The 27,970-nt window shown below is 36.8% G+C and overlaps 2 protein-coding genes across 4 annotated transcripts; one reads left to right on the plus strand and one right to left on the minus strand.

Annotated features, from left to right (window-relative positions):
* Positions 1–612: 612 nt before the first annotated feature.
* Positions 613–27,966, minus strand: LOC121858077 (adenosine kinase 2-like). 3 transcript variants are annotated; one of them, XM_042354309.1, is made up of 8 exons: positions 27,819–27,966; positions 9,018–9,225; positions 8,541–8,676; positions 5,997–6,142; positions 3,218–3,388; positions 2,803–2,953; positions 2,222–2,308; positions 613–793 (listed from the first exon to the last, which is right to left on the minus strand). In XM_042354309.1, the coding sequence occupies exons 1-8, from the start codon at positions 27,869–27,871 to the stop codon at positions 666–668; spliced, it is 1,080 nt and encodes a 359-aa protein (XP_042210243.1). In that variant the 5' UTR covers positions 27,872–27,966; the 3' UTR covers positions 613–665. The 3 variants fall into 3 exon arrangements, with proteins under 3 accessions (XP_042210243.1, XP_042210244.1, XP_042210242.1); XM_042354310.1 differs by lacking the exon at positions 27,819–27,966 and adding an exon at positions 20,593–20,695; XM_042354308.1 differs by lacking the exon at positions 27,819–27,966 and adding an exon at positions 19,871–19,926.
* LOC121858076 (oplophorus-luciferin 2-monooxygenase non-catalytic subunit-like) lies at positions 11,335–17,612 on the plus strand. The gene is made up of 6 exons (XM_042354307.1): positions 11,335–11,960; positions 12,691–12,808; positions 13,658–13,877; positions 14,269–14,430; positions 14,920–15,114; positions 16,001–17,612. Exons 1-6 carry the CDS (start codon positions 11,498–11,500, stop codon positions 16,151–16,153), a joined length of 1,311 nt encoding a protein of 436 aa, XP_042210241.1. The 5' UTR covers positions 11,335–11,497; the 3' UTR covers positions 16,154–17,612.
* Positions 27,967–27,970: the final 4 nt, after the last annotated feature.

The following is a 27,970-nucleotide window of genomic DNA, read 5'->3' on the forward strand; positions in this document are numbered from 1 at the left end:
TTTCATTCATAAATGTACTTGTATTACGTTTTTTGCCAAAAATATTTCCTTGGGAACGCATCTCCAATTATATACTGTATATATATAATCAACGACCTCACCAGCCAGGACTCGAACCCTTGTGGGACTAGGGAACGCTACCGACCAACCCACAAGGACACTTGGTCGTTGATTATATGTTCAAAGTCCACGTGTTATATGGACTAAAATCACTTCTACTGAAAGGATTGGGGGCCTCATAAAATCAGTTGAAGGGCTGCACTAGGTCCTGAAACCAAGGGTTGGAGACCCTCGACTTTAATTTAAATCTGATAATCACAGACCCAGATTGCAATTTGTTTACAGATAAATAACTCCTACACACCTAAACTTAAGCTACGGTGTGAGGTTTCAACAAAAGGCACTTTGAATGGTTGTATACCCAATTGAAAGATTATGGAAAATCTATATTGTGTAACAAAACAGAATAACCATTATGGCAAATTCTTCTATATATATATATATATATATTCACATGATGTGTCTGAAGCAGGTAGCCTAAGTCTATACAAAAATGATGTAGTAGTAGTTCATTAATTTTGGTTATAAAATTAGGGTACAAAATATAAAAAGTTTCGATTGATGCAAAAGCAGAGAAAAATTTATTGGGTTAGGAGAATGTTTCCTTAGTCACGGTATTGAACATCTGGTGAAAAACTACAGCCTGGTCTCTGGATGATCTTCGTGGCTGCCCAGATACCACACTTGACACAGGCATCTATGCTCTTGGATTGGACCAACTGCGATAAGAAACCTGAAAAGAACATTTCATGAATCATAAAGAGTACATCTACGAAAAAAGAGAAGACCAGCTGTGCTATAAAACCCTGAAGCTGTTAGATCATGTTGTGAGAGTTGAGGATAGTGATAAAAAAATTGACATTATCAAAATGCAGTTTGGGTTCATGCAAGGGAGGGGGACAACAGTGACAAAATTTAAGCCAAGTCACTATTAGAGAAATGTCTGGGGAAGGAGAAAAAGCTGTACTTTGTAGATTTAACATAGGCATATGACAGAATACCATATGAGATAGTACGGTGGGTAATACCATATGAGATAGTACGGTGGGTAATACCATATGAGATAGTACGGTGGGTAATGAGAAAGTTAGGGGTTAAAGAGTATCTTGTCTGGTGGTTATGGCACTGTATGATGGTCCGAGAACTTTTGTGGGTGCAAATGGTGAGGATTTTGAGGTGAAAGCAGGGTGTCTTAAAAACACGATCACAGTTTTAGAAATGGTGTGCCCAAAGAGATGTTGCTTATTAATGAATTGGTACTGATAGCAGGTAGTATGGAAGAGGTAGTGAGGAAATTTAAGACATGGAAGGAAGGAAGGAAAGAAAGGAGTTAAAGTGCACGAGCATGAATGTGACAAAAGCAAAAATAATGTGTAGTGAGTGTGGAAGGTGGGTACACAAGAGATGCAGTGGTGTAAATTACAGACAGTAATGTTTTGCTGACTTCAGTAAGTGAACTGTATGTACAGATGGCCCTAACAAGGCAGAAAATGTTTGACACATGATATATTCCACGAGTGTGATATAAATTCTGATACCTGGGTGACAATTGATGATGAACGTGGTGCTGAAGCTAACTCAGAAACAAGTGTCAGAAGTGGCTGGAAGAAGTTTATGGAGCTGTTGCCTTTATTGGTAGTGAGAAAGCAAAACTATATGCAGCCAGCATAAGAGGTGTGTTACTGTATGGTAGTGAAACACAGGCAGTTATAGAGGGTGACATAAGTGAGCCGATGAGGCGAGATGGGTGTGTATTCTAACACCGAGAGATAGGATCTAAGAGGGTGGTTGGGTAAGGAGAGTACACTATTGGTGAGGTTTAAGTAGTTCAGGCCAGAGGAGAGAATGGAAAAGACCAAATGGGGAGAGGTAGTGAGATATGACTTCAGAGATCAGCACCTGACAAAAGAGGCTGCAAGAGACTGTGGAGCCTGGACAGCTGCCACCACTTAAACACAGCTACCTCATACAAATATGGAAAATGGCTGTAAAATGATGATCATTAAAAATAATTTACAGGAAGATAAAATACTGCAATACTATCAGTAGTCTACATTATTCTAAATTACTAACACAAGTCCTTTCAACAGTCAGAATATTCCACAGCCTTTTATTTGTTTCTAAGCCTAATAATACCTGCCAAAGAGGCACACACACTCACCTCCAACAAAAGCATCACCGGCACCGTTAGTATCAATTAAATTTTCCTCCGACAATCTAGTTGCTGGAAACTCTGTGATCTTCCCATCTGCAAGAAACAGAATTTTAGAATATCATCAAATTATAGTAATGTAATGTATTCACTTTGTATGTTACTTAAAAAGATATGAGTAAGTGTGTGTGGAATGTTTCTGCTTGCTGTCTTAGTACTTCCCTGTTACTTTTCTAAACTCATTTTATATCAACTTCCCTACCATCTCCTCCATTATTCCAGGTTGTATACACCAGTGGTTCCCAATCTATGGTCTTATTTTGTTTATAATTTCATAGCAAAATAATTCTCTTAGACTTTTGTAATCACTAATAATAATATACTGTGCTCAGTATTTAGTTTATATTTAAACTTTGCTGGTCTGTGAAGTTGAAGAGTTTGGGAAGCACTGGTGTACACCATAATCCACCTCACACACGGGTGGAAAAAAAAAGAGTGAAATTAACAGATAATTAAATAGAAGTTTACATGATATTCAGTACTGAGTAAACATCCACAGGATATGTCAAGTATGGAAATACTGTACTTGCCCTTAGCGAGAATGACATTGTCAGCACCCTGAGTAAATACAACAATACGTTCACGCTTTTTGTTCTTTTTGGGGAGTGCTGCAACCTGGAGAGCGATCTCCTTAACATCTGTTGAACCTAACCCCTGGACTTCGGAAAATTTTGCTGCTTCCTGCAAAGATATATACAGGTAAATGAGAGAAAACCTCAGAATAATCTCTGCAATTTTCATGTCAAGTAAAGCATTACTGAAATATAACTGAGAGCAAAAACTATAAATAAAAGCTAATAAAATATTTATGCAGCAAGAACAACAACAGTGATGAGCATTATGATACTGGAGTGTGGCATCAGTTCCTCCACTCTTTGTGAGGCAAACTTAAAATATGTTAATCTTAGAAATTTACATCTAAAAACCTTTAACATAATGACTTACTGTTTCATTGCTAAAGAGGACATCAATGTAAGGGAAAGCTTGCATCATAGGCTCCTTGAAGAATTCACAAAGGAATGGTGCAGAAAGGTTCATGCAGAACATTTTATTATTTGTACACGCATGTTCGCCGACCATTAAGATAGACTTGGGTGACACAGTCAAGAAGAAACCCTGCCGGAAGAATACAGTGGCTATTACATTACATAAAGACTATTGATAGCATACAGGGTAACAAAACTAAAATATCAACATTAACTGGAGACCTTTAAATATATTCTCCTTATTGATATCACTTCATGGTACTGGCATGGTTGACCAGACAATCAGACACTACAGCAGAATAATAATCCGCCAACCCTCACCTAGCACCAGGATTGAACCCGTAACTTAAGGGCTGGAAGTCCATAGTACAGTACAACCAACTAAGCCAAGGAGCCTTTGTAAGCAATATCAAAAGACATTTATATAATCACAGTATCAAAGACCTACTGTTGCTGCCTCATTGACAGCTGTATCTAGCAGCACTGGGGTTCATACACTGTACTACCTATCCTACTTTTCAGAACAGGAGGAAAATCAGTGTGAAATATAAAAGAACTCTACAAGAAAGAGTATTTGTTCTATTTGAATTACTGCTAAACTAATATTATATTTTAGGTAAAAGAAGTAAAAACTAAGAGTATAATAGAGTATATGAAACAAAATGATATAGTATAAGAACTGCAATAATTAAATGAATAATACCCAAAAGTTAGTGATAAATGAGTCATCAACTTTGTTTGAATTTTCAAGTCATCTGCTCAAAGTAATTATGACCAAGTGAACAGTGGTTAATATCCCTGGCAGCTGAAACAACAACAGCAACACACAGGGTGAATGAGAAGGTTAACAAGGTGATTTATGATACTTACAACAGAGAGTCAGATACAGTGAGGCAAAGGTTAAACAAAGAGAGAATAATAATAAAGAAATCAAGGAAAGGAGAATATCATGAGTAGAGAAGAAATTAGAGAGGGGGTTTATAGTGAGGGGCATGATCAATGAAATAAAAGTCCAGAGGGGATTTTATGATGAAAGCAATCCAATGGTCTAGAACCTTTGTTGGCAAGCTGGGAATCTGCAAGGAACAAGCTGATGGGCCAGTGAATTGAGTGCATATTTTTACTTTTTTTTACAACACTAAATTTGTACTGACAACAGCAGCTGCATCATGCTTGTCTAGGCACATATGATCCCCTTGTACAAATAAATGGAGTTAATAAAAATATCAGATTCTAACATATATCAAGAATTGTTTAGTGGAAACTGGGATATATAAAAAATAATTATCTGCCATTCAGCACCATTGGGGCTGATCATGCCTTAGAACACATCAGTCACTCCATAAAAAAATAAGAGGAACTTGTAAGCATCAGTTTAAATCCAAATGCTCATACAAAGTTTTCTCTCATCTCACCAGAGCTTGCAAGACTTGCTGGAGAAGCAAAAAAGATTGCAGGATATCAATTTCATCATGAGCAGTACACCATGAGCTGTCACCTGCAGTGATGATATGATAAGATAAGGTTACTGAAGCCTTCACTGCATCTTTTAAAAGACACACCAATCCATTCATGGAAAAATATCAGAATCTACTGAACTTGGTTTCAAAAGTATTCATGCCTGAAAATAAAAGGAGATACCACTGTGAACAAATAACAAAAGGAACTAAGTTCTTGAATGAATATTTTTCAAGCCAAATCACATCAAGATTGATTAATCTCAGGGCACCAATGAAGAAGTATCAACTTCAAACATGGAAAACAACCAAAACAAACACAAAAATTAATACTGGGGAGAAAACTGTTGAGATGAAAGAAGACAGACAACAGAAAACTGTTTACTTGCCTGCTTGTGGAATCCAGGTAAACCTTGAATAAACTGTAGGCAACCATGAACTATCTGTTGTGCGCAAGTCTATGTTTGCAGTTGATGGTACAATGCTACAGTGCCACAAAAGAGTAACCTAATGGCTGTACTGTATTAACTTGTAGTTTGCTTTCATCACAAAATTCCCACAGTACCTAACATGCTGTCACACTATTATAATGCACAGATGCCAAGGTTGGTGTGAGAGAGAGAATAACAACAAAGGGACAAAGGAAGGAAGGATATATTGAAGAGAGAAGAAACAAGAAAGTAAGTTACATAAATCTTTATGTACAAACTTGGAAGAACTGGAAGATTTTAAGAATCAGCCTAAATTTATGCAATAAAATGCAAAGCAATCAAAGGTTGTAAGAAATATCATTAGCAAACTTTGAAATAAGCACTATATTTATCAGCTTCAAGCTGTATACAAGGAAAACAAACATTAAGCATTGATAACATAAGAACAACCCTTTACATGTAAACCCTTCAAGAGCTGTGAGATACAGTACTAAAGATTAACTCTAATGTTAAGGAAAATATTTTAGTATTTAAGAGAAAAAGTAACTTAATCTCCTGTAGAGAATGAATCAAACAAACTCTTTTTGTACCCCAATACTGACAACCTTATCAAGGTTAACCCTAGTTAGTTCTGCTCCCTCCCTCCCTCCCTCCCCATCTTGCAATCCCTAGAGGGTGGTTGGCATCAAGGCTGACACACACACACACACACACACACACACACACACACACACACACACTCTCAGGTTAAGGCCAAAGAGATGAAGACAATTCTGAATGTGACTGACAGATGTGAGGACAATTCTGAGCGTGGTTTATAAAGACGAAGACAATTCTGAACGTAACTTACAGAGATGTAATAAAACTTGGCAGCTTCCAATAAGGACATGTTCTCGGTAATGTTCAAGTGGGACTTGGTAAAATGATTGGCAGCAGCAAGGTTAGCTACAAGTGACCTGCACATCCCATTCTTTGTCACTACAACTGCACAAGTTCCTGTGAGAGAGGATCAAGAAGGAGAACTGTCTTTAAAGCAGCAACAGTAACACTAGAGTATCATAAACATTAAGCATAAGTAACACTACTAATCACAAGTTAAATTAGCTCAAGTAACACTTAAAGTTAGTTATATTAAGCTTAGGTAACACTAGAAATAATAAGTTAGATTAAGCTTTGGTAACACTAGAAATAATAAGTTAGATTAAGCTTAGGTAACACTAGAAATAATAAGTTAGATTAAGCTTAGGTAACAGTAGAAATAATAAGTTAGATTAAGCTTAGGTAACACTAGAAATAATAAGTTCGATTAAGCTTAAGTAACACAAGAAATAATAAGTTAAGAGTAAGTTTAAGTAACACAAGTTAAATTAGCTCAAATAATGCTAGAAATTGTAAGTTAAGCTGAAGTAACAGTTAAAATCTATGGTTAAGCTAAGCATAAGTAACACACAGAATTGTAAGTAATATTAAGTACAAGTAACAGTATGACCTGGCCACAAATAAGTACTGTAACATTATGAAGTGGAATTAAAGTGTAAAGCACAAGGAAACGCCCAGGAAATTTATAAATGAAAGAATAAAAAAAATCATAAGTAACACCTTAGAAATTATAAGTAAAAAAGTATCAAAATAAATCATAACATCCTAGAAATTATAAGTGAGCATAACACTAGAAATAATTAAGTAGTACCCTAGAAATTCCAAAAAGGAAACACCGGCACTAGAAATAAGTAGCACCCTAGAAATTGCAAGTAACAGGAAAGGCAAACTTAAATCAAAATACTGTACTGTACTTAATTAGGAAGGAAGGAAGGAAGGAAGGATTCCATGAAGATTAGACACCCTGGCTCATTTCACTTAATAGACTTCCATATTTTCATCATGCTCAGTCAATTAATATTTTTGAGGGTTATAAAGTTTTAAAATGGGTCAGAAATTTATGGACAATCTATTATAACTATTTAAAATCTTGGCATTCTTTTTCACTGACCCCGTGTATGAACTTCTATTTATGTTGTACTTGTCTTGGGTTATTTAGCCTTTGCCCATTTTTTCCTTGATTCATTATAATTACAATATGCCTCACTTGATGCCCATCTCACCATCCACAATAGCTTGCCACTGTGGTGATTCCAGGAAGAATTTGATCATTAGACAAATTTTTGAAGGTTAATATATTGGGATACAATGCACTAAACACATGCATACATCTTCAGAGCACATCATCATTATCCTAAACTAACAAATGTATACACCCTGTCTAATTTGGGTGTAGATTGCGCGAATGCTTGCAATACAAAAGCCCCATTGTCCTCACCTGTGGGACATGTCGTACACCAACAAAGGAGGGCAATGTTCCTGTTGTAATACTGCACAAGCATTCATGCAATCTCAACCAAAACCTGTAAGGCAATATTTACACATTTTGCTCAGACACCCTATACAGCAGAGCAGCTCATCCTGAACCTTGAGCAAATAATCTGATAGTAACATTATCTGTAAACCACCAACAATGCTCGCACATCAACTCTCATTACAATACAACACACTATTTCCCCCTCCCCAACTACTGTACTTAACTACAAACACTTACCTGCCTTAAGTTTAATATCTTCTGTTATTTATGACCATTCACCCAAAATACCAACTTTACTGACATACTGTAAGCCATCATTCCTTCCTCCCTTGATCTATACTCTTAAAGCAGTACTGTAACATTTCCTTCTGATAGTGATTCCCTACAGTCACCTGCACTCAACACTACCAAGTACCAGTGTGTTCCCATTGTTCTTCTACACATACTGTGCTGCTAGTACACACCAACACATTTTCCTTTCCTTAGATTTTCCAACACTGTATTGAGTTATAACTGGTATAAAATATAGGCATATATAGTATATATACCCACAGAGAGAGTATATTATGTAAGCATGAGACTATTTGTTTATAAATCTGGACTTAACCTGTGGTCACCATATTTACATCATCATTTACAATCTTATTCCTCAAGCTGTCACTGCTAACCTAACATAACTTAACCTACTCTTGTCAACTATTCTATGTCCACAATCAGGATATTCATTTCATCCATACACAATCAACAGCTATTTTGGTTTTCAGAATCTTGTTTTACAACTGTCAAAAATATAAATCTTGCTATCAGTTCCAATGTCCATACTGAGGTCACCTAACTTAGCCTAACTAAACATCTGTAACCTTTCTGTCTATGAGACCAGATGTACTTCATATTCAGCTTATATTCATTTGCCAATGTTTGATTCTACAGTACTATCACTATATCCTCTCTTACTCTCTTAAAATTAAAGTTACTTATAATGTGTACAGGTAAGACACAAACTACCACTAAGAAGATACACTAGGTCCTGCAACTAACCAGTGGGATGATCTTCTTGTTTCTGGTAGCGAACATCCACCCCGTCCGCTTTGGCTTTCTTCTCTAAAGTTTCACTGAATTCGTCTTTACCAACCGATCCCATAAATGTAGTACAACGGGGCTTCCGCAATATCCACTGAGAAGGCAAAAACAAATCATCAGTGTGAAAGATTTAGCAGACCAATTTCACATCTACAAATGACCTAACTGAAAACAATGAACCATAAATTACAACATATGAAATAATGTAAAGGATTTATATTTGTATGAGTCACAGTAAGTCAATGTAAACTTAAGTCCTTATATTTTCAACCTGCTAATGAAAATTACAGGTATGTACAGTACAGTACTCCAATTTCCTCCTGTACTAACAGTGGACAATTAAAGTCATAACAAAAAAAAAAAAAGAACAGACCATATGACTAGTGAGCTGGAATCATAAATTAAAAACATTCAGAAAATGAATCAATACATCACCTGTGCAACACGCATGGAGTTCTGGGTGGCTCCACCAGCGATATACTCTACATTGTCCATCTCCGCCATCTCTTTGTACATTGGCTGGTGTTTATCCTCGGCGAGGATTGCGTTGTTTGGCTCCAGTCCATATTTTTCCAGGAAGTCCTCTTTGGTGTTGACACATATATCTAGCAAGGGGTTACCCATACCAAAAAGTATATTTTCCCTGGAAAAAAATCAAACAAAATAACATAAATTACTACAGGTATGTATATGAGTTAACTGATACAAGTGAGAGATGAGGTACAGTATAATATAATATTTTGAACTGATCCAAAATAATACAGTACAGTATAGTATTCCTGTACTTGTCTCAGCATTTTGAATTATCTTACCCGGTATACCTGCATCTGTACCCTCACTGCTGTTTTTGATCAAACAGTGAATAAATTAGTGAACATATAATAAAAATAGACAAAAAAAAAGGGAAGGGAAGGAAAGTTACCCTTAGCAAAGTGTAGTGTATTGCAATACAGTGTAGTGTAGTGTAATAAAGAGTAGTGAAGTGTAATTCAGTGTAGTGGTTTAACCCTTAGGCCCCGGGTGACGTTCCAGAACGCCTGCCTATTTTCCCACCATTTTTATATTATTTATTTATTTTATTTTTTTAATTATTACTTTTGTAAAAGTTGAATTTTTTTCACGATTTAACCCCGCGGGTGGGGGGGTTACTGCCAGCAGCACCCTAACCCAGGGCTCAAGGGTTAATGTGGTGTAGTGTAGTATGGTATTTTAAATGATAAATCTCGGGCCTCACAGGGTGGGTGTTCTGTCTTGAATGCCATAATCTTCCTCCCAAAGCCAGTAATACATCAAATCCTTATCTGCGCGTATCCATAATTATACACATAATAAAAAATAGTGACGTTCAACACTTATCTCAACTTTTAAACACTACTCAGTGGAGCTAACATAACAACAAGAATGGACTCATTATTTACATCATATCTAATAAAATAAAAAAGGCAAATACTGTTCAATGTTTGAATCCTCTTGAAAATAATGCTCAAACCACATCTATCTAGCTATCTATCACCACAGACCCATTACACCATATACAGTGAGGTATGCTATAACGAACGGATCCTACTACGAATATTCCTATAATGAATGGTTTTACCTATAAAATTGAGAATGCTATAACGAACGAAACTCCTTCAACGAACATTATTTAATTTTTTTTTTTTACTAATTTATTGTTTTTTTATTACAAGTATTAATGATATTCTTTATTTCAGGGGTTTAGATGAACATTTATGCACTTTTTACCAATTTTTAAAATTTTATATTATATTTTTCAGTGTTAAGTGGTTGTATTTGGGGGCCTGGAACGGATTAATCCTATGACGAACGAATGCTATAACGAACAAGGTTCTAGAACCAATTAGATTCGTTATAGCATACCCCACTGTACAGTAATACAGTATATCAGCCACACCTCACACCTGATGTATCCTGCAGGAACCTTTAAACTTCACTGCTCCCCCTACAGTATTATGGTCTACAGAATGGTGTCAATCATGGAGTCAATGACAGATACAGTCCCAACTTTTTTTTGACAGTACAAGAAGTGCTTCAACTCACACAACAATTTAGTATTTTTCTTATCAGTGAGATTATCTAAAATATTTAATCAGTCAAATATCATTAAGGCAATTCTATTTTATCGCCAGACAGTGATTACCTGTGTTTTTGAGGTCACCTTTTCATATAGGCACTGCTACATCCTCCATTATTTCGGGCCTTGATTGCAAAAAAAAAAAAAAAAATCCATTCTAATTAACAATCATCATATCACAGATCTTAATCACATTTTCATTCTTAAATAATCTTTTCCGGGATCATTTATATTTTACTTGATCCTTCTCTTACAACATTTATTGTCTGATAACTGAGAGTGACCTGTGATGATCTCTAACCTTGACCCAGGTCACTACCACCATCACTGATCCTTCAACCTCCTACACACAGCTCCTTCAGAGATCTACACAATCTCACTGACCAACAGGCAGAGTAACAAAATGAATGGTTTCAGTGCATGAGGGTCATACTGTACTGTACATTCACTAACCTTCAATGCCCCAACTCTACTACTGCTTCATGAACAATACTGAGTAATTCATGTAGTACCTGAGGTTGATGTCATCACTTTATGAAACTTCAAGTAATAACCACTAAAATTAGTCATCCATTACCACATAATCCCAAAATTTAAGATAAGATAACTGGTAGGAACAGAGTTAAAGGGTATTAGTAGTGTTATCATCTACTGCCTGGTAGCTGTGACATCAGGTGTTATCGACACATTAAAGACGTTCCTCTCGTCAACTTCGTGCATATCACCGGTGCACTTTGCCGAGGACACGTACCGTCTGCTGTTGATCCGGAACCCGAGATAAATTTAAACGGCACTTCTGTTCTTTCCAACAAAACGGAGAATGAAGAAAGCAGTCTGTATACTTGTGATGACCTGCTTAACTGGTGTCATAACAAACCCTGTACAGCGGCAACACCCCAGCGACACTTCGCGACAGCAGCATCCATTTTTCCGAACCTCACCGGCAGAGAAGAAACTGGCACATCGACAGATCACACTTGATAGCAAGATGGGAAAGATGACTGACGTGAACAATAACCAACCAAAAACTATCTATCAAAGCAACTCATACACTTTTATAGAACAACAAAACACACCCAGCACCAAACTTCCAGCCGGGCAGACACCGAGCAGTAGGTCACAAGTCACCGTAAATAAGAGACCTACCAGGGGAGAGGAGCCGCTGATAAACCACGGCAGCACACTAAGAATGGCACTGGAAGCCAAGAAACTTACCAACCAAGACTCTTGGTTACAAGATCCTTCAGACAAAAATAATACTTGTCTTTTTCCTTGTCCTAATGGTAAGTCACAACTCTGTATTTCAGTAGTTACTCCTTACATGTTTATAAAGACCATTTTCCATATTACCTGATTTCAGTACTGTAATTTAAGCCTCTAATGTGTACCAAGATACCCATGGCTCTAACATATACTGTACTATAGACACAGAGACAAAAGTAAAGTACTGTGGTAAAACCTTTATATACCTTTTGACTTAAAATATCCTTACAATGGACATGCAAATGACCTCCTATTTATAGTTTTTAAACAAGAATACAGGTATGGTAACATGATTAACCTGGGCAGCACCTGATAGTGATAGTACAGTATAAACTTTACTAATAACTTCAACTATCCAAATACAGGTACAGTACTGTATTTCTTTTTATCAAGAGCAGTTTACCCATCAACAAATTGTCTCAATTACTTTCCAATTTTTTTATATTTTATTTTGCAATGTAATTTTGTTTTCACAAAAACATGATTGGATTATACTACTTTAATGGTATATCTCCTTTTTTATGTTACTGTATTACAAAATTTAGCACCATGTACAGTATATACAGTTCAGGTACTATACTGTATATAATTGCTTGAAGTTCATCGGATCTTGATAACCTTTAAGAGGCAGGTTGTGATATACTATACTGTGATGTAGTGGATGGGTTAGGTCAGACACTATTCATCAACTAATATAAATTAAGAATTATGATCAGGTACAGAAACAATAACACTCCTGTCTACTTTCAGCTGAGAGTTTCTATCCCTGCGTCTGTGACTCTTGCAACAAGAGTATCAACTGCTCAGCTCTCTCCAACCTTACACAACTCCGTCAGCTATTCCATAATGTCAGCTTCCCAGCCACAAAGTAACTACCATTGTCATCTTGGGTAAAAATGTTTTGTCTCAGTTCAGAAAGTTAAACAAAAGAACAGATTTATGTAAAAATAACGAACTGGTTTCGCAGGAATGATCACAAAAAACTTAGGAGTCGGGTATCTGGTGTGGTGCATCAGTCACAGTGAATCATAAAAAATAGGAAAACTACAAATAAAAGAGACAGGTACTAGTGTAGTGTAAGAATACGCTGTGTAATCGTTTGATCATCATGTAAGTACAGTATGTGAGGATCGTGTGTGCCCCAAACAGACATAAACAAGATTACACAATCAGTAACACGTTCAATGCTCAACAGCCAGACACCCAGTATATACCAGTATAATCTCGAAGTCGCTACCGGTAATTATCAATATCTATCACTAACACTCTACAAAATGCATTACAGTAATACACACATAGACTAAACTAACACTGTACCATGAATCTAGACGAGAGAGAAAAGAAATTGATTGTGACGAAAAAAAAAAGTTCGGGGGATTATGGGCCACACACCTCCGCCCCCTGACTCGGTAACATCCTATGCATATCAGTTCTATATACTGTAGTTGGTGATGACTTAACCAGAATATAGATAAGGTAGAAGTGTATTTAAACAGAGATCATATATAAAAATACTGTAAACACCCCAGCTTATTTCACTTGTTAATTAAAACACCCATTAACCTAACCTACACTAACTAGCCTATTTAAATATATTGTACTGTAGAGACAAATATGTAAACTGTACTGTAATTATTAAAAATTTATAAATTATCATTGATCAACCTACACAATAAAATAAAGTACAATACAATAATGAGCTTTTTGTGTTCAACAGGTTCACCAAGTTCCTCCTCTCTCCTGCACCAAGGGTCTGTAATTCTAGGGGAACCATTTTCCTGGACAATACGTTTGGGAAGGTCACCTTTCAAGATATCCTGGTAGAGTTTACAGATGTGGAGAAAGTCATGCCCCATGCTTTTAACGGCAGTGAAGACACCCTTAAAACATTAACTTTCAGGTGGAATAACAATCTCCGAGACTTCCCATTTACTCAGGTATCCATCTTACCTTTGGTAAATTAACAGTTCACATGAAGATTAGCACCCCAAGCCTATTTTACCTGATGATTAAACACGCTAACCTAACCTTATCTAACCTTTAGGGTACAGTATTCAATAATTAGGTAAAGTAACCCGGAAGATTAATCATCATGTGATCTATATCAAACACAAGGACTTTATCCTATAGAGAATAAAAGGGACAATATATAATCAGTATTGTATTACAGTATTTTACATGATAAATGATTCCTGCACTCTGAAGGAAATTTAAAAATACTATGCTGTTTGCCATTCATTCATTATTTCAATACAGTACAGATTTTTAAGTTTTTATTTTTCAAACTGTCTTGGTGATTGTGTATTACCCAACAAATTATTGTTCCAGCTAACTAACTTCCTGCACCTTAAGACATTAGAGGTGTCTGGCGGGAGACTACAAACAGTTCCTGCAATGAGTGTGGTCCCCAGCCTGACCAACATCTACCTCAACCAAAACCAAATTTCAACAATTCCACGGATGGCATTTGCAGATTTACCAAGCCTGGAGGTAAGTGCAGTACTATAATTAAAAAATGGTACTTCACAGTAAAGCAATTGAAGCAATGCTTATTAATTATGACGATAATCAAAACAATGATACTAAATTTTTTTTTAAATTATACACTGTACAGAAACTTCATTGGACTTAAAACAAATTCTATAACTTTGATATCACTTAAGTACTTAAAAATTGTCTCTATCATCTATAATCATGTTAAATGTTTATTTAACCAAACCTAGCCTGTAGAGTACAGTACATTACCTGTACTTTATCCACAGGAAAAAAAATACTGTACAGTATTGTAAAAAAAAAATCAAATAGATTACTGTACAATCATTATACAGTACTACATACTGTACTGTACTTCAATATTTATAAAAATAACAAATACCTGTATTGTATACTGGTACTGTAAAGTACACACATGATCAGAGATTCGTAAGTACTGTAACTTAATCAACCAATTCCAGTTGTACTTCAGTCACCTGGTTTCAGGTTCTGGATTTAGGCTACAATAAACTTGAAGAAATTGGGGAAAACCAATTGCATTTCTCCTCGGTGGATGTAGTCCCATTCCTTGACGACAACAACATAAGCTTCATTCACGAGAGAGCCTTCAGTTTTCACCAGCCTAGTTCTCTGGATGTATCAGATAACAGCCTTCCTGCTCTCAACCAGAAAGTCTTCCAGGTAAGTTAGGGTAAAGTTCTCTCCTATGGTAACTACAACCAACTTGCTGCACCTCTAAATAGAACTAACCATTTCCTAATTTAAACCAACTTGCTATAGCTGTAAACTGCATTGAACTAAGTCAGAAAAGTCCCTGAAGAAATTACCGGTAATGACCCAAAAAGTGACTGTTTCACCTATCCATCAATAAGAATGACTGGAAGCTACTCTGAGGTGGCAATACTTATCAGCAGACTTTATCATCTATGGAGGGAACACACCTACAGTACACATACACATCCACTTCAAAACACACTCTATGACACACTAGTGCAGCAGCAGTCTTAAACATCCTAACATAACATGATTGGCAAAATACATGTTTCTTAAGATATTTTGTTCTTGTCCTTATAAAAATTAAATGTGAGTGAAAGATAATCAACAGTTCTCTGAGATTAATTTTTTAACAATGGATACTTGTCTTTAGGTGAAATGAATTTGTCCTTTGAGTCAAACTATTAGTACAGTATTTATTTCTACAGACTGTATCACTTATTCTCTGACCCTTTGAAACAAAATTTTATTAGAATATATTTGTACAGTTAATTTTCAGTTGTGTGATTCAAATAAGAATTTTACAGAACAATGTATCTTTTAACCTTACCTAACTTAACCTCCAGTAAAGTATGTGTGCCCAGCTTAATCTATCCTTATCCAGTTTAACCCACCCTCACGTAACTTAACCTGTCTGTGCCCAGTTTCTACCCTTACCCAGTTTACCCTAATCTTATCTAACCTAACTTATCTTTACCAAACTTAACTTATCCTAACCTGACCTAACCTAACCTTTTAAGTCTCAACCTTCCCTTAACAGTGTGAGTTTGTAACAAAAACGTGTCTCTAACAGCCCATCCTGGATCTCATCATTGTCAGCCAGGATAACAGGAGGTACATTGATGCTGAAGGCAACCCTCTCCGCTGCAATGACATCGAGTGGCTCCTCAATAATCCACGGGACCTCTTCTACACCTTCCTGCCTGACCCTTACTGCATCCCATAGCGACCACCCAAGACCTATTTATTTTAATTCAACAAATCCTCAACTTCAGCTTCGACACTTACTCCATTCATTAATAAAAAACGGCAGTATGCATAATTTGTTAATCAAATTCATGTCGCTTTTGTTAAAGTTAAAAACAGCAAATAATTGTTTTTCTTTAAAGATTAAAAAAAGACAATCTTACTCTCACACTAAAACCACAGTAATGTTCTCAAAAGTTTGTCACCATGTTTATACACAGTAGGCATAGGCATCAGTGCAGAACTAAGACCATACAGTTTAAGTGAACTTAATGTTTAAACCTACAGTGTATATAACTTTTAACCAATAGATAATACATAGAATTAATTAAGGTAATGTGTGTTACATAATCCACACGTTGAGAACACCTCTGATGGGATACACTAATTACGTAAATTACATAAACAATACTCTACACCGACTTTTGAAGCTATGTAATGAGGCAATGGCACAATAATCCTTAAACTACCGTACATATGTTACGTTGGATTATGCCTTCAGCAGGATACAGATTTAAGTACAGCCTCGGACATGTTTTAAGTGGATCAAGGGAGAGCGAACATCAAGAAGAGACAAGACAACAATGTAAAATGAAACGGGAAGAATTGAAAAAAAAAAACATGACACAGAGCTGCTCATATCCTTAATTTATAAACAAATTAATCTAACAGTGCACAAACAGATGCACAGAAATTGATTGTTAATTTATAGGTGCATTTCAATGTTAATCTTGCCAATAAAATGAACTGGCAGAATTTTTGACTATGTGACTGTTCTCCTGAGTTGGCCAGAGAACAACTTCATTTATAATCTCACTAAAGGTAGATTCATTTGATTTCTGTTATACTTAAGGAAGACAATAGGGCACACCTCCTGGCAACATGATGAAGGTGACGCCGACATGTTATGATGATAGCACTGTTACAGGGAATTATCAGAGAATGTGGCATGGAAAAAGTCAATTATGCATTTTGGATACATTCACTGATTTCACATGTACAAAAATAATAGCTTTAATTTTGAGATATTAAAAAAAATATATATTACAAACAAAACTTTTTATCTTCTCCCCTGTACAGCAATTGCCTATTTAGTGGTGAAAACAATGATCTCAAAATGTAATACTGTACATTTCATTGGACACTGTGACCTTGACCTATATAGATATCTTATAATCAACACGTAACTGGCCAGTGTGTAAACAAACCTGTGTCCTATGTTTTAAAGACAGACAGGCAGACAACACAGGTAGAGAACTTATCCCACGAAAAGGATGCAACAATGATACTAGACACCGATACTTCCTTGAAAGATGTTGAACAAGTTCACTAAGTTTGGTTTGTGAATCATCTTCTGTGAACAACATATCGCAGGGTAAAATGTGATATCACATGAAGATTAGCTCCCCACTTTAATTCACCAGATAGTTAAACACCATCATGTTATCGGGGGGGTTAGTATTAGGGTATGTTAATCTGAAGGTGAAATAAACTAGGGGATTAATCTCCAGGTGATCCCAGGTATAGAGTGACCCTGATCTGTTAACAGTTTCCTTGTTACAACATTATGTCTTATGGATACAATTCTAAAGCATAATGCATTACCCTCTTCTGTAACCTTATGGCAGTTATTAATGATGATGTAATGTTTTTCTCGTTTTCATTTCCACCTTAACCTGGTCACTCTTGCCTAAATAAGATGACTTCCTACATGTCAAAACCTGTAATAAAATCATGGATATGTTCAAAAGCAACATTAACTATACTGAAAGTCCACTGTAGGTGATTGCACAGAAAACCAGAAGTGTACAGTATTATACTATACAGTATTTCGACCATAATCTTCGGTCCTCTTAAGCAGTGTGAATTATGTGATATATATTTACACAATTTCTTCACTTTATCTTATCTACTTACAAAACACATTTCTAAGTAACCTTGAAGTGGATTTCTCCCCTACAAACGCTGTTGTCGCTGAGTAGCCGACCCCACCAATTCCCGGGTATGCCTCGTGGTCTAGGTCAACCAGCGCCGCCATACAACACGGAGCGGGGGTCAACTACTAAGCCACGCCTACCCCCGCTATTTAAGACCTGACCTCGTAGTGACCTGCCTCTTTCTACCTAAACCAACCAGCAAGCAACACACCTCCTCCGCCGCCGCTGCCTGGCGGCCCTCGCTCCTCCTCCTCCTGCCTGGCGGTCCTCGCTCCGGCCGGCGAGCATGGCGACCCACAAGCTGTCCTTCTCTGAGCGTCCTCACCAACCAGCTCTCTCTACATCACGCTTGTAACCATGCTGCCTTCCCAGCACAAAGCTGCATTGTACATCCAATACAACATGTATATAGAGAGCACATTGTGAGTTTCCTTTCTCCATTCCATCCTGAGTGTGAACCAAACATCATGAACCCCACAACCTTGCCTTCTTGTTTGGTGCCTTAACTAGTTAACAGATTGCGCTCTCTCTCACACACACGTGCAGATGTTCGACAGCACTCATAATTGGCTGCTGCTTACTCTCAATACACCGTCAATTATCACACACACACACACAATTTGTATGGTCCTGTTCATAATGAAAGCTTTTGTTAAACGTATGTCAACGTGTATAATAAATAATTTCTAGTTAGCTGAGAAGTGGTGAAAATTATTGAAGAAAAAATCTCCCCGACGTATATTTTCAGCGTTTTCGCAACTGAACCTTTTCCAATTACCATTAATTATTATTGTATTATATTACACACATACACAAATAACTTAAAACACCAGGATTTGACCTCGTCTTCTTTATCAACAACAGAACCAGAATAATCTACTTTTACTTTAAAGTAAATGTCGCTTGAGACGATAACTAGACCGACCATAACCACTTGAAGCTGAAGCTGGCGTTGTATCTCGGCAGGCGGGCGGGGAGGGAGGGAGGGAGGTGGGGGGATGGATGATAAAGAGGACGGCACGCACATTATCCGAACTCCATCCGGGTATTCTTAGTGCGACGTTATAATGACAAGTTTCAATATCCATCGGCGTATCCCCCCTTTCCCCTACGATATCGAGAAAGAGAGAATCAGACCAAACCAAACACCCCCAACAACAACAACAACAAATACTGTACTAACATCAACCACCAGCTGATCATTATGTCAAGTCACAACCTCGTCACACCTCACACACCCCTCTCTCCCTCCCTCCCCTACCACCACCACTCGCTTCCCGCCATAACCACTACTGAAAAGCTCTGTCCACCCACCCAGATGTCCCGTCCACCTGCTGCCTCCACCCAACCCAGCTGATCAATCATTCATAATCGTCCCACTTGAATTCGTAACTCAAGTGGACGAGGCCTTAGCAACTGTGATGCAAAAAAATATACTGGGATGGGATCATGGGGATAGTTTAGTAATAATATGGAATGGGTACAATTGGATGGGAGAGGATAAGTTGAGAAGAGTACAGTGGGATAGAACAGGGTAGGATTGTAATAACATGGGATGGGTTTGGGTACAATAGGATGGGAGTTAGCAGGTCGTGTAATAACTCGAGATGGATCTAGGTACAGAACGATGGAGTAGGATAGGGTAGGGTTATGATAGCGTAGGATTAATTAGAAAGTAGGAAATTGTACAGTTCAATCAGAGAGGAGAGCCGAACGTATCGTAACGACGTACACAAAACGGGTTACACAACACACGTTACCCAGAGGGAAGAGTCCAGTCCTTCAGTAGATGTACTATCATTCTCCAGAGTACCTCACTATCATCTCCCATAAGATCTTATCCACATTATCTCTATGTAATTAAAAAAAACGGCCAAGTCAGCTGCTGTTTTATCAATCCTTTCGTATATCTGATGCTGCATCAGTGATGGTTTTATAAAGTAGTCTTGTCTCGAAGACATTCGCGGAACAATGATCAAATAAAGCTAAAAATCAAACCACGTTTTGCCCTTACCGATCACTGACTGCGTGGTGGGGATGCTGCCATATTGGAGACATCTTTTATTAATGATCGTCTAAGGTATTTACGGTAGAGAAAAATCGAACCCCTGTCTCTGTACTTGAAATGTCAGCCACGATAATGTAACAAACGGTTCATACTGATAAAACGCCATAAACCAGGCACCGGAATTTGGTTTTCTTATCGCGGGTCCAAATAATGAGGTTTGTATCAGTATTTGTAAACAAAAAAAGCAGATACGGCAATTCGATTATTTAATAAACATCAATAACAAGAAATTATTTGTTTGGAATTTAATCAACAGGCTGACCATTTATACACGAGTTTTCTCTCTGGGTAGATGACGTTAAAGTGGCCTAAAAATTCACACACAGAGGGGGAAGAAAAAAAAAACACTAGCTGGCATCGTTAGTGGTGGAAGGTTACCATGCGTCGAGCCATCACGTGCGAGGTGCCACCTACCTGACGGTCGCCATCCTCCTGCTGCTATCTAGTGCTGTCGACTGAGAACTACCACTTGTCTCGCACTGTATTTATAACCTTCCTCTGTGGACGAGTCCATTTGTACAAACAAGTGGGGGAAGACCACGCCCTCTAATCTATCCCCCTACTCGAGATAATTCCCTAAACCCTGTACACCATTGACTTAAGTGGCAATAACAATACCCATTCAATGCTTCCCTCAGGTTACTCCGTCAACTCTTTTCGAAGCACAGGTGAGCTTGATAATCTAATCAGAAATTTAATTAAATGCCCTATCGCAGACTGCATCGGCTACTATATCCTATAATGTCACCACAAGACAGGACAGACGACCCTGCTGACGTTGGGTTAAACTCTAAAGCTTGAGCTGACGTGGACGACTTATCGCGGCCATGAAAAATTGTTAACATGTAAGAGAGTATTCATGATAAAGTGATCCAGGTATATTATGTAACTCCCTCTGTCTGCTTCTACAAGTTTTCTGTAAAGATCCTTAAAATCGTCACCATCTAAATCCATTTCTAACATGTAAAAATGTACGTATCATCTTGTTAAAATCTTATAAATCAAACTCAAATTACAAACGGAAGACTTGGTAACATAATATCCATAATACTTGCTGACTCATTTAATAAACATGCAACTAACAAACTAATGCTATCATAAGTTAGAGCCTTGGTAATAAAACACGCTCCTCATTGTCACCTAAACCACTGTACTGTATATTACAGTCCTTGGGCTAAACCACACTCTGGACTAAGACACGAGACGACAAAACAAGCGCCTGACAATGTGTAAATAAAAGAGAACACGTAAAAGCCTCCAAGTACCCTCTAATACGTCGACTTTCCCATTTAACAAGCATTTGTTTACAGGTCACAAGCAGAAGCCAGATCGACATGCATATAGATAATCAAAGTGCATTATTATATGTCATCAAAATACATCGGTCTAATCCTAACCAAAAGTATCTAATAGCGTCTACGTATTTCACACTAACCTTACATTTATATATGAATTATGAATCTCCTTTGTCTGGTCTAGGTAGTGTTATAATCACAAAATTGGATATACTGTAATTAAAAATATCCACTAATGTATTTACCACAATTCAAGGACTTACCGTAATTAACACGTTTTCTCTCAAAGGTGATAGAAAGCAGATTTACGTGTTATATCAAGGTGAATAATTAAAACGCCCTGCTCAATAAACAAAAAATAAATAGTATTGGATTCAGAACAGTGCCACACAAAGAGTTTTCTGACCTTAATGAAAGAAAAAAAAGGGGGGGTGATACCTACCCAGCACCAGTTATTTTGAACTTCAACAGCGGCCAGTAATATCATCAATCCACCTCCAAATATTCTCTGTGACCAGTAATAGATATTTTCGAAAGGTAAAAATGATAAAAAGGATTACTGTTCTGAGTACTTACAGGAAATTATCAACAAATACAACTACTACTAATAAAAATAATACATCACTCTTAATATTACTAGCAATAATTAGCATTTCCTTAAATAATTTCCCATTTTATCGACCCACTCACCTGTTTATACCATAAATCGTGCTGTTTAAACATATTTTAATTCTTAAATGTGGCAACTCGTTAGATAGAGAAGAAAAAGATCGTGGGTCGCTGAGTACACTGGAGGCTGTTGATATATATGACAGTAATAATAAGGTAGACAGAAAAAAAAGTATCTTTATTGGCAGGGCCCCCGAAGGCCTCCCAGAAAACTTGAATCTAAGAACTCGTTTTCCTCCAGACAAAAAGTCACTTCATTGTCTTTTCTCTCCATCCTCTACTCATGACTCCGCTTGGTCGTGGTCATTTTCCAGATCGCATGGTCCGGCTATTCGAGAAGACCTACTGATTTACTTCATACTTCCAGCCTCCATTTGTGAAATAAAGCGGCCATTATTTAGTACGCTAAGATGTGTCAAGACATGGCTTCGCTCAACAATGTCAACTTTTGCTTTCCTCCCCCAGAAAAAAATCCGGTGGACGTCCTTATTAAGTGAACGAAGACGTAATGGTATGCCTGCGTTATCTTTGTGTATAGTAGGTCTGCTGCTCTTGTTTGCCAGTCTTAATATAAATGCCTTTCACGATAATTACAAATCTAATTCCTCCCCATATATTATGTAAGTAACGTTATCCTGAGTGTGTGTAGAATATAAGTGTTTTTTAATACATATAAATGCATAATGGGACAGTATGCCATCAGATTAATTATATAAAGAAAATGACTGGCGCATTTGGTAAAGTTCACATGATGATTCAAGTTGCACAGTGAAGCTTTGAGAATCAACGTATTAAGACTGTAAGCTAGATAAGGCTAGATGAGGTACGGTAGATAAAGGTCACTACACTATGCCATGGTTCTGAAATTACACCACTAATCTCTGATACTGTCTTATAGTCAACGCTTATATATATATATATATATATATATATATATATATATATATATATATATATATATATATATATATATATATTTCACAACAGAACATGTATATATGGTGTGTTTATCTGTGTTTACTTATTACTACCATGCTATTGTACTATTCCAGATGATACTGTTACATAATACCTCCTTGAGATAAATGTATAGTATACTGTATATCAGGTGCCTCAAAGAGAGCTCAGGTTCTCAACTGGCTCAGCCATGTTAATATTGTTATTATTATTATTATCCATTCTGCGTCTGTATTTTTTTCTGGCTAAATAAACTGTTGCAAACTGTTACAATAAATGAAAGACTGCAAATGAAGGCGGGCGACTGCGTGAGTACGGATGCAGGCAAGTTGAACGCAAGCGAGTGAAATTATAACACTGAATGTAGGCGAATGATTGGGAACGTAACCATGTGAAAATTTAAATGAGCGAATGTGATCGTATTCGTAAACGAACAAGTGAGAATGTAAGTGAAATCAAACAAGTGTGGGTAAACGGGAACGTGTACATTAGGATGCAGAATGCAGACACAAACTTTAGCGAAGCAAGTGCGTAGTCAAGCGTTGCCCAAGTCGTATAAATATTTACAGTTGTAACAAGTAACGGAGTCTGCTGGGCGAAGAGGGAAGGTGTGTGAGTGTGGGGGCAGGAGTGGAGGCCTTGAGTGAAATACCACGCGTGAAGCTTCTTGGTGTCAGGTAGCAGGAACCCGGGCTACTCACCCTGTCCAAGCCTGACGCACCACCTTTCCCGCCAGTACACAAACACGTACACTGAACTCTAATTTTCTCTATTCACGACTTTGTGTACGTTTATTATGTACCATAAATACACAGTAGGTACATAAACAGACACACAAACTATACCTTCAACCTTTACCGTAATATTTTTTGTACGTACAAAGCCACAGGATAAACACACCCACATAATGAACTTTCAGTGTATGATTGAAAACACGCAGAGGCAAGACGAGGTGAAAAAAATGAATCCATGACAAAACCCCAACGGACAAAACAAAACAGTTTTCTACCGACAGACCGACATATAGAAGCACCTAACCTAACCTACCCTAACATAAAAGTGTTTTATTTTATAATTTATATGAGACTGGGGTTTTGTCCGTACACCGAAAAAACTACAAGTAACACAAGTATTATAATAATAATGTGGTTCCAAACACACAACACTGCTTAACCTGACCCATTCTCTGTTGCGTGTCCATCACTACTCACTAAATTTTACTAAATATAGCATCGTTTATTTAATCAAAATACAGAAAACAGCCAATGGTGGAAGTTACAGTATTTGATACCTTACCCCATTACAGTATACAGCAATTAAAAATAAAATCACAAACATGTTCATTTCGAGAGAAAAAAAAAAAAATATATATATATATATATATATATATATATATATATATATATATATATATATATATATATATATATATATATATATATATATATATATATATATATATAATCAAAACATTATTCAAAACTATTCTCCCTTCCCACAACGTACAATATTTTAATTACAAAAGATCTTCATAAAATAAAACTACATGTTTTTTTCTGGTACAATGTGCATCTTCACTCCCAATAGTGTAAAGTAGTCTATTGTGGTGCTTAAATACCTCCCTCAGTAGTTATTAATGTCCTGTAAATGAGTGGCGACTTCCTTGGCCATTGTCTGATTTCATACAGAGTGAACTCTTTTGTAAAGCCCGTTGTGCTGGCTGAGTCATATGGTTAAGTTACACCCACAAGGTGGCACCAAAAACAGGGTGTTTCATCTTGACTTTTGACTGTCTGCACTTGCACTGATATTGATTAAAATGTAATATCATAATGTAAAATAATCATAATAATTCCAGGAAACAGAGGTAAATTACCCTGTGGCAGCAGTACCTGCAGACTCAACCATTTCAGAGAAATAACTCCTGAGTTACACCACCAAAACCTCCCAAGATAAAGACTTTAAAAACCCTGCAAATATGAACTCTGATTACTATCTTACTGTAAGATTGTCCAACAGATGGGAAATACAATATATTATTAATACTGTAGCTACTTCACTAAGCACATGTTTACTGTGAAGAATTTAAACTTGCCAAACTAAGAGCTTCCAATATATTATATCCTTGGATGTGCATACAGCTTTTTGGATGTTATATTCATAATTGCAAGGGACAGGCATATGACTTCTTTACTGACCTGAACTGTACACTACAACATATAGTACTGTACTGTACACTACAACATATAGTACTGTACTGTACACTACAACATAGAGTACTGTACTGTACACTACAACATATAGTACTGTACTGTACACTACAACATATAGTACTGTACTGTACACTACAACATATAGTACTGTACTGTACACTGCCTCGACTAAGTGTGGATTTCAACTCTGCATTAAAGGACTAACTTAACCTAACTGAAGGTGGTTAAGATTCGGAAAAGGCCAACCACGGAACTTTGTATTTATATAGAGATATAAAACTTTATTCTATTACGTTTCCATCGCATATTTATATTTTTCAAGTACCTGTACTGTATTTTGGACTGATCAATTTCACACAGGAACTTACATTTTGGCAGGACACACGGTTTACATCTGACTCACATGATTATGTTCCACCAGTCACTGCAAGTCTGTCTCGAATTTTTAAATTGTGAACCCAGATCCTTAATCAGCATGTAAAGTAGCACCTTTGTATGAAATTTGAAGAAAATCCATGGTATGACGCCAAATGCCAAAACACAAGGTATTTTAGACGTCAAGCAATAATTTTTGGGAAAACGAAAGATAATGTGTTTATTGTGCAAAGTTAGTCAATTTGGTTTCATAAAATATAAATAAAGATGATTTAAAACATACAGGCACAGCAGGGTTGGTAAAACCATTTTTTTATAAAAACAAAAACCATTGGTTTAAATAAAATGTGTTTTTTAATGCTATACTGTTGGTTTTAATAAGTTTTAAGTATTTTAGCCCCTTTTATAACTTTTTAATGTGCTATTAATCATAAACATTACATTCATGGTGATTTAGCACCCATTTACAGGATCCAGTACTCCTTTCTATTTCAAAAAGTCACTGTGAAAAGGTCAAATTTGAAAACACAAGTACCCCATACAGTACTAGTTTGGTGATACACAAAATCACCCAGCAGCAGCGCTGTCATTCTTTCCACACTCATGAACACTTATAGTGAATATTATTATTACATTATACAGTATTCTGATTTATCATAGAAAAGATGAGCTAACAAAACCTACCTATCCTACGATGAAAGTATTTTATCACCGTATCATTAACTTTGGCTGGGTTAGGTTTCAGAAAGGAAGATGCTGACAAGGAAGAGTCCATCGCTTAGCATTTGGGGTCAGTCAGTCAGTCACTGTGCAACTCTGTCAACAGGTATGTGCAAACATGGCATGTCATGAAGTAGGTGGATGGGGGCTTCTTCATTTACAAGAAACACCAAGGAAAATACATAAATACAAAATGAGCTTTTCCTTCACCTGATTTGTTTCATTCTTGAGGTAAGAAATAAGTTTTCTTCTATAGATATTTTTCATTAGCTGGCTGGACAACCTAGACCAGTGCTACTATAGCATGCGGTCTACAAAGATCTCCTAGTCTAACCTAAACTAACCGAACCTGACCAAACCTAAATATCTGGTACACTACAGTAGCACCGGCAAATCGACCAAGGGTAGTCGACAAAGCTGTTAGATCATTATTTCCAGGAGGGTCCTTTGCTTAGGCTGGCATGTATCTTGAACATGATTCTAAAGAAGTTCACATTAGTTCTTTCTAGTGATCACGACTTGTTTCAGTAATATTCTAAAACTAGCCTTGTTCTTGTTGTACTTATTGACAAAATATCATTCTATACATCCAGTTGTCAGAAAACAACGGCTTATCAACCTTCAATCTTCATGAAAGCTGACAAAATTTGACCACCCATCACTAAGAATGTATCTATCATTTTGCCTGGTAATTGTACAGCAACAAGTACACTATTCCTCCAATGTAATGACACTCATTCAAACTAATTAAACCCCTGAGTATTGTCAAACTTGGCTCATTGCTGCTAAAATCAGCCATGGTTCAGTGATGGAGTGTTTTCATTTGCTGAGGTATTGGGAAGGCTGCACAGTCTCATTGCAGCAGGCTGAAGGCAAGTATTACCCAAGAAATTTCACATTAAGCAGTTTTTTCGGTAAATTTTCCCCATTAATAACATCACAAAAATACAAAGATGTGTAATTTTTGCCATGAAATAAAACCGGAATCTAAGCCTGTCTTAACCTTTATTACTGCAATAAGAAATTATGTTTAATTTAGTAATTCTACAAAAATTAGAAAACAAATATAAATGCAGCACAAGTCAATTTCAATACCACTGTAATACAATGATATTTCCAGATAATCAATACAGCCTCGTGTATTTCATTAGTCATTACGACTATAATGGAAATAAGCTTTTAACATTTCTTACACCACCTTTGGATTTAATCAACTTACAATGCACCACTATTTGAGTATCTGCACTGTATATATGCTGAACCAATGTTGTATAATGAATTAACTGAATAAATAACCATGTGTGGTGTCTAGACAGGTCAGCGTGCACCACACCTCTCTACCCAACTACTACATTAACTACGGACCCACAGCCACCCTCCCGTGTCCCTCAGAACTGATAAGGACACTCACCGAACATCAAGCTTAATCCTCTTTGCACTGTCAGCATTTTCCTTGGTGCTCATTTTGGAATAATATCTGTGGAGTACCCGTAATGATCCACACACGCCTGTTTATGCCGAGCGGTCAGACGAGAGGAGTTCTTGTGCAGCCATAGTTACCGG

This window comes from Homarus americanus, unplaced genomic scaffold, assembly GCF_018991925.1.
Source record: "Homarus americanus isolate GMGI-L3 unplaced genomic scaffold, GMGI_Hamer_2.0 scaffold23743, whole genome shotgun sequence".
Classification (NCBI taxonomy): domain Eukaryota; kingdom Metazoa; phylum Arthropoda; class Malacostraca; order Decapoda; family Nephropidae; genus Homarus; species Homarus americanus.

Bases quoted from the DNA above. Each gene is read 5' to 3' on its own strand.
- LOC121858076 (XM_042354307.1), top strand. From the start codon at position 11,498: ATGAAGAAAGCAGTCTGTATACTTGTGATGACCTGCTTAACTGGTGTC. The intron at 11,961-12,690 runs GTAAGTCACAAC...GTCTACTTTCAG, and splicing joins TCTTTTTCCTTGTCCTAATG to CTGAGAGTTTCTATCCCTGC. The intron at 15,115-16,000 runs GTAAGTTAGGGT...TGTCTCTAACAG, and splicing joins TCAACCAGAAAGTCTTCCAG to CCCATCCTGGATCTCATCAT.
- LOC121858077 (XM_042354309.1), bottom strand. From the start codon at position 27,871: ATGAGCACCAAGGAAAATGCTGACAGTGCAAAGAGGATTAAGCTTGAT. The intron at 3,389-5,996 runs GTAAGTTACGTT...TTCTTCCGGCAG, and splicing joins CCAAGTTTTATTACATCTCT to GGTTTCTTCTTGACTGTGTC. The intron at 2,954-3,217 runs GTAAGTCATTAT...ATATCTTTGCAG, and splicing joins TCCTCTTTAGCAATGAAACA to GAAGCAGCAAAATTTTCCGA.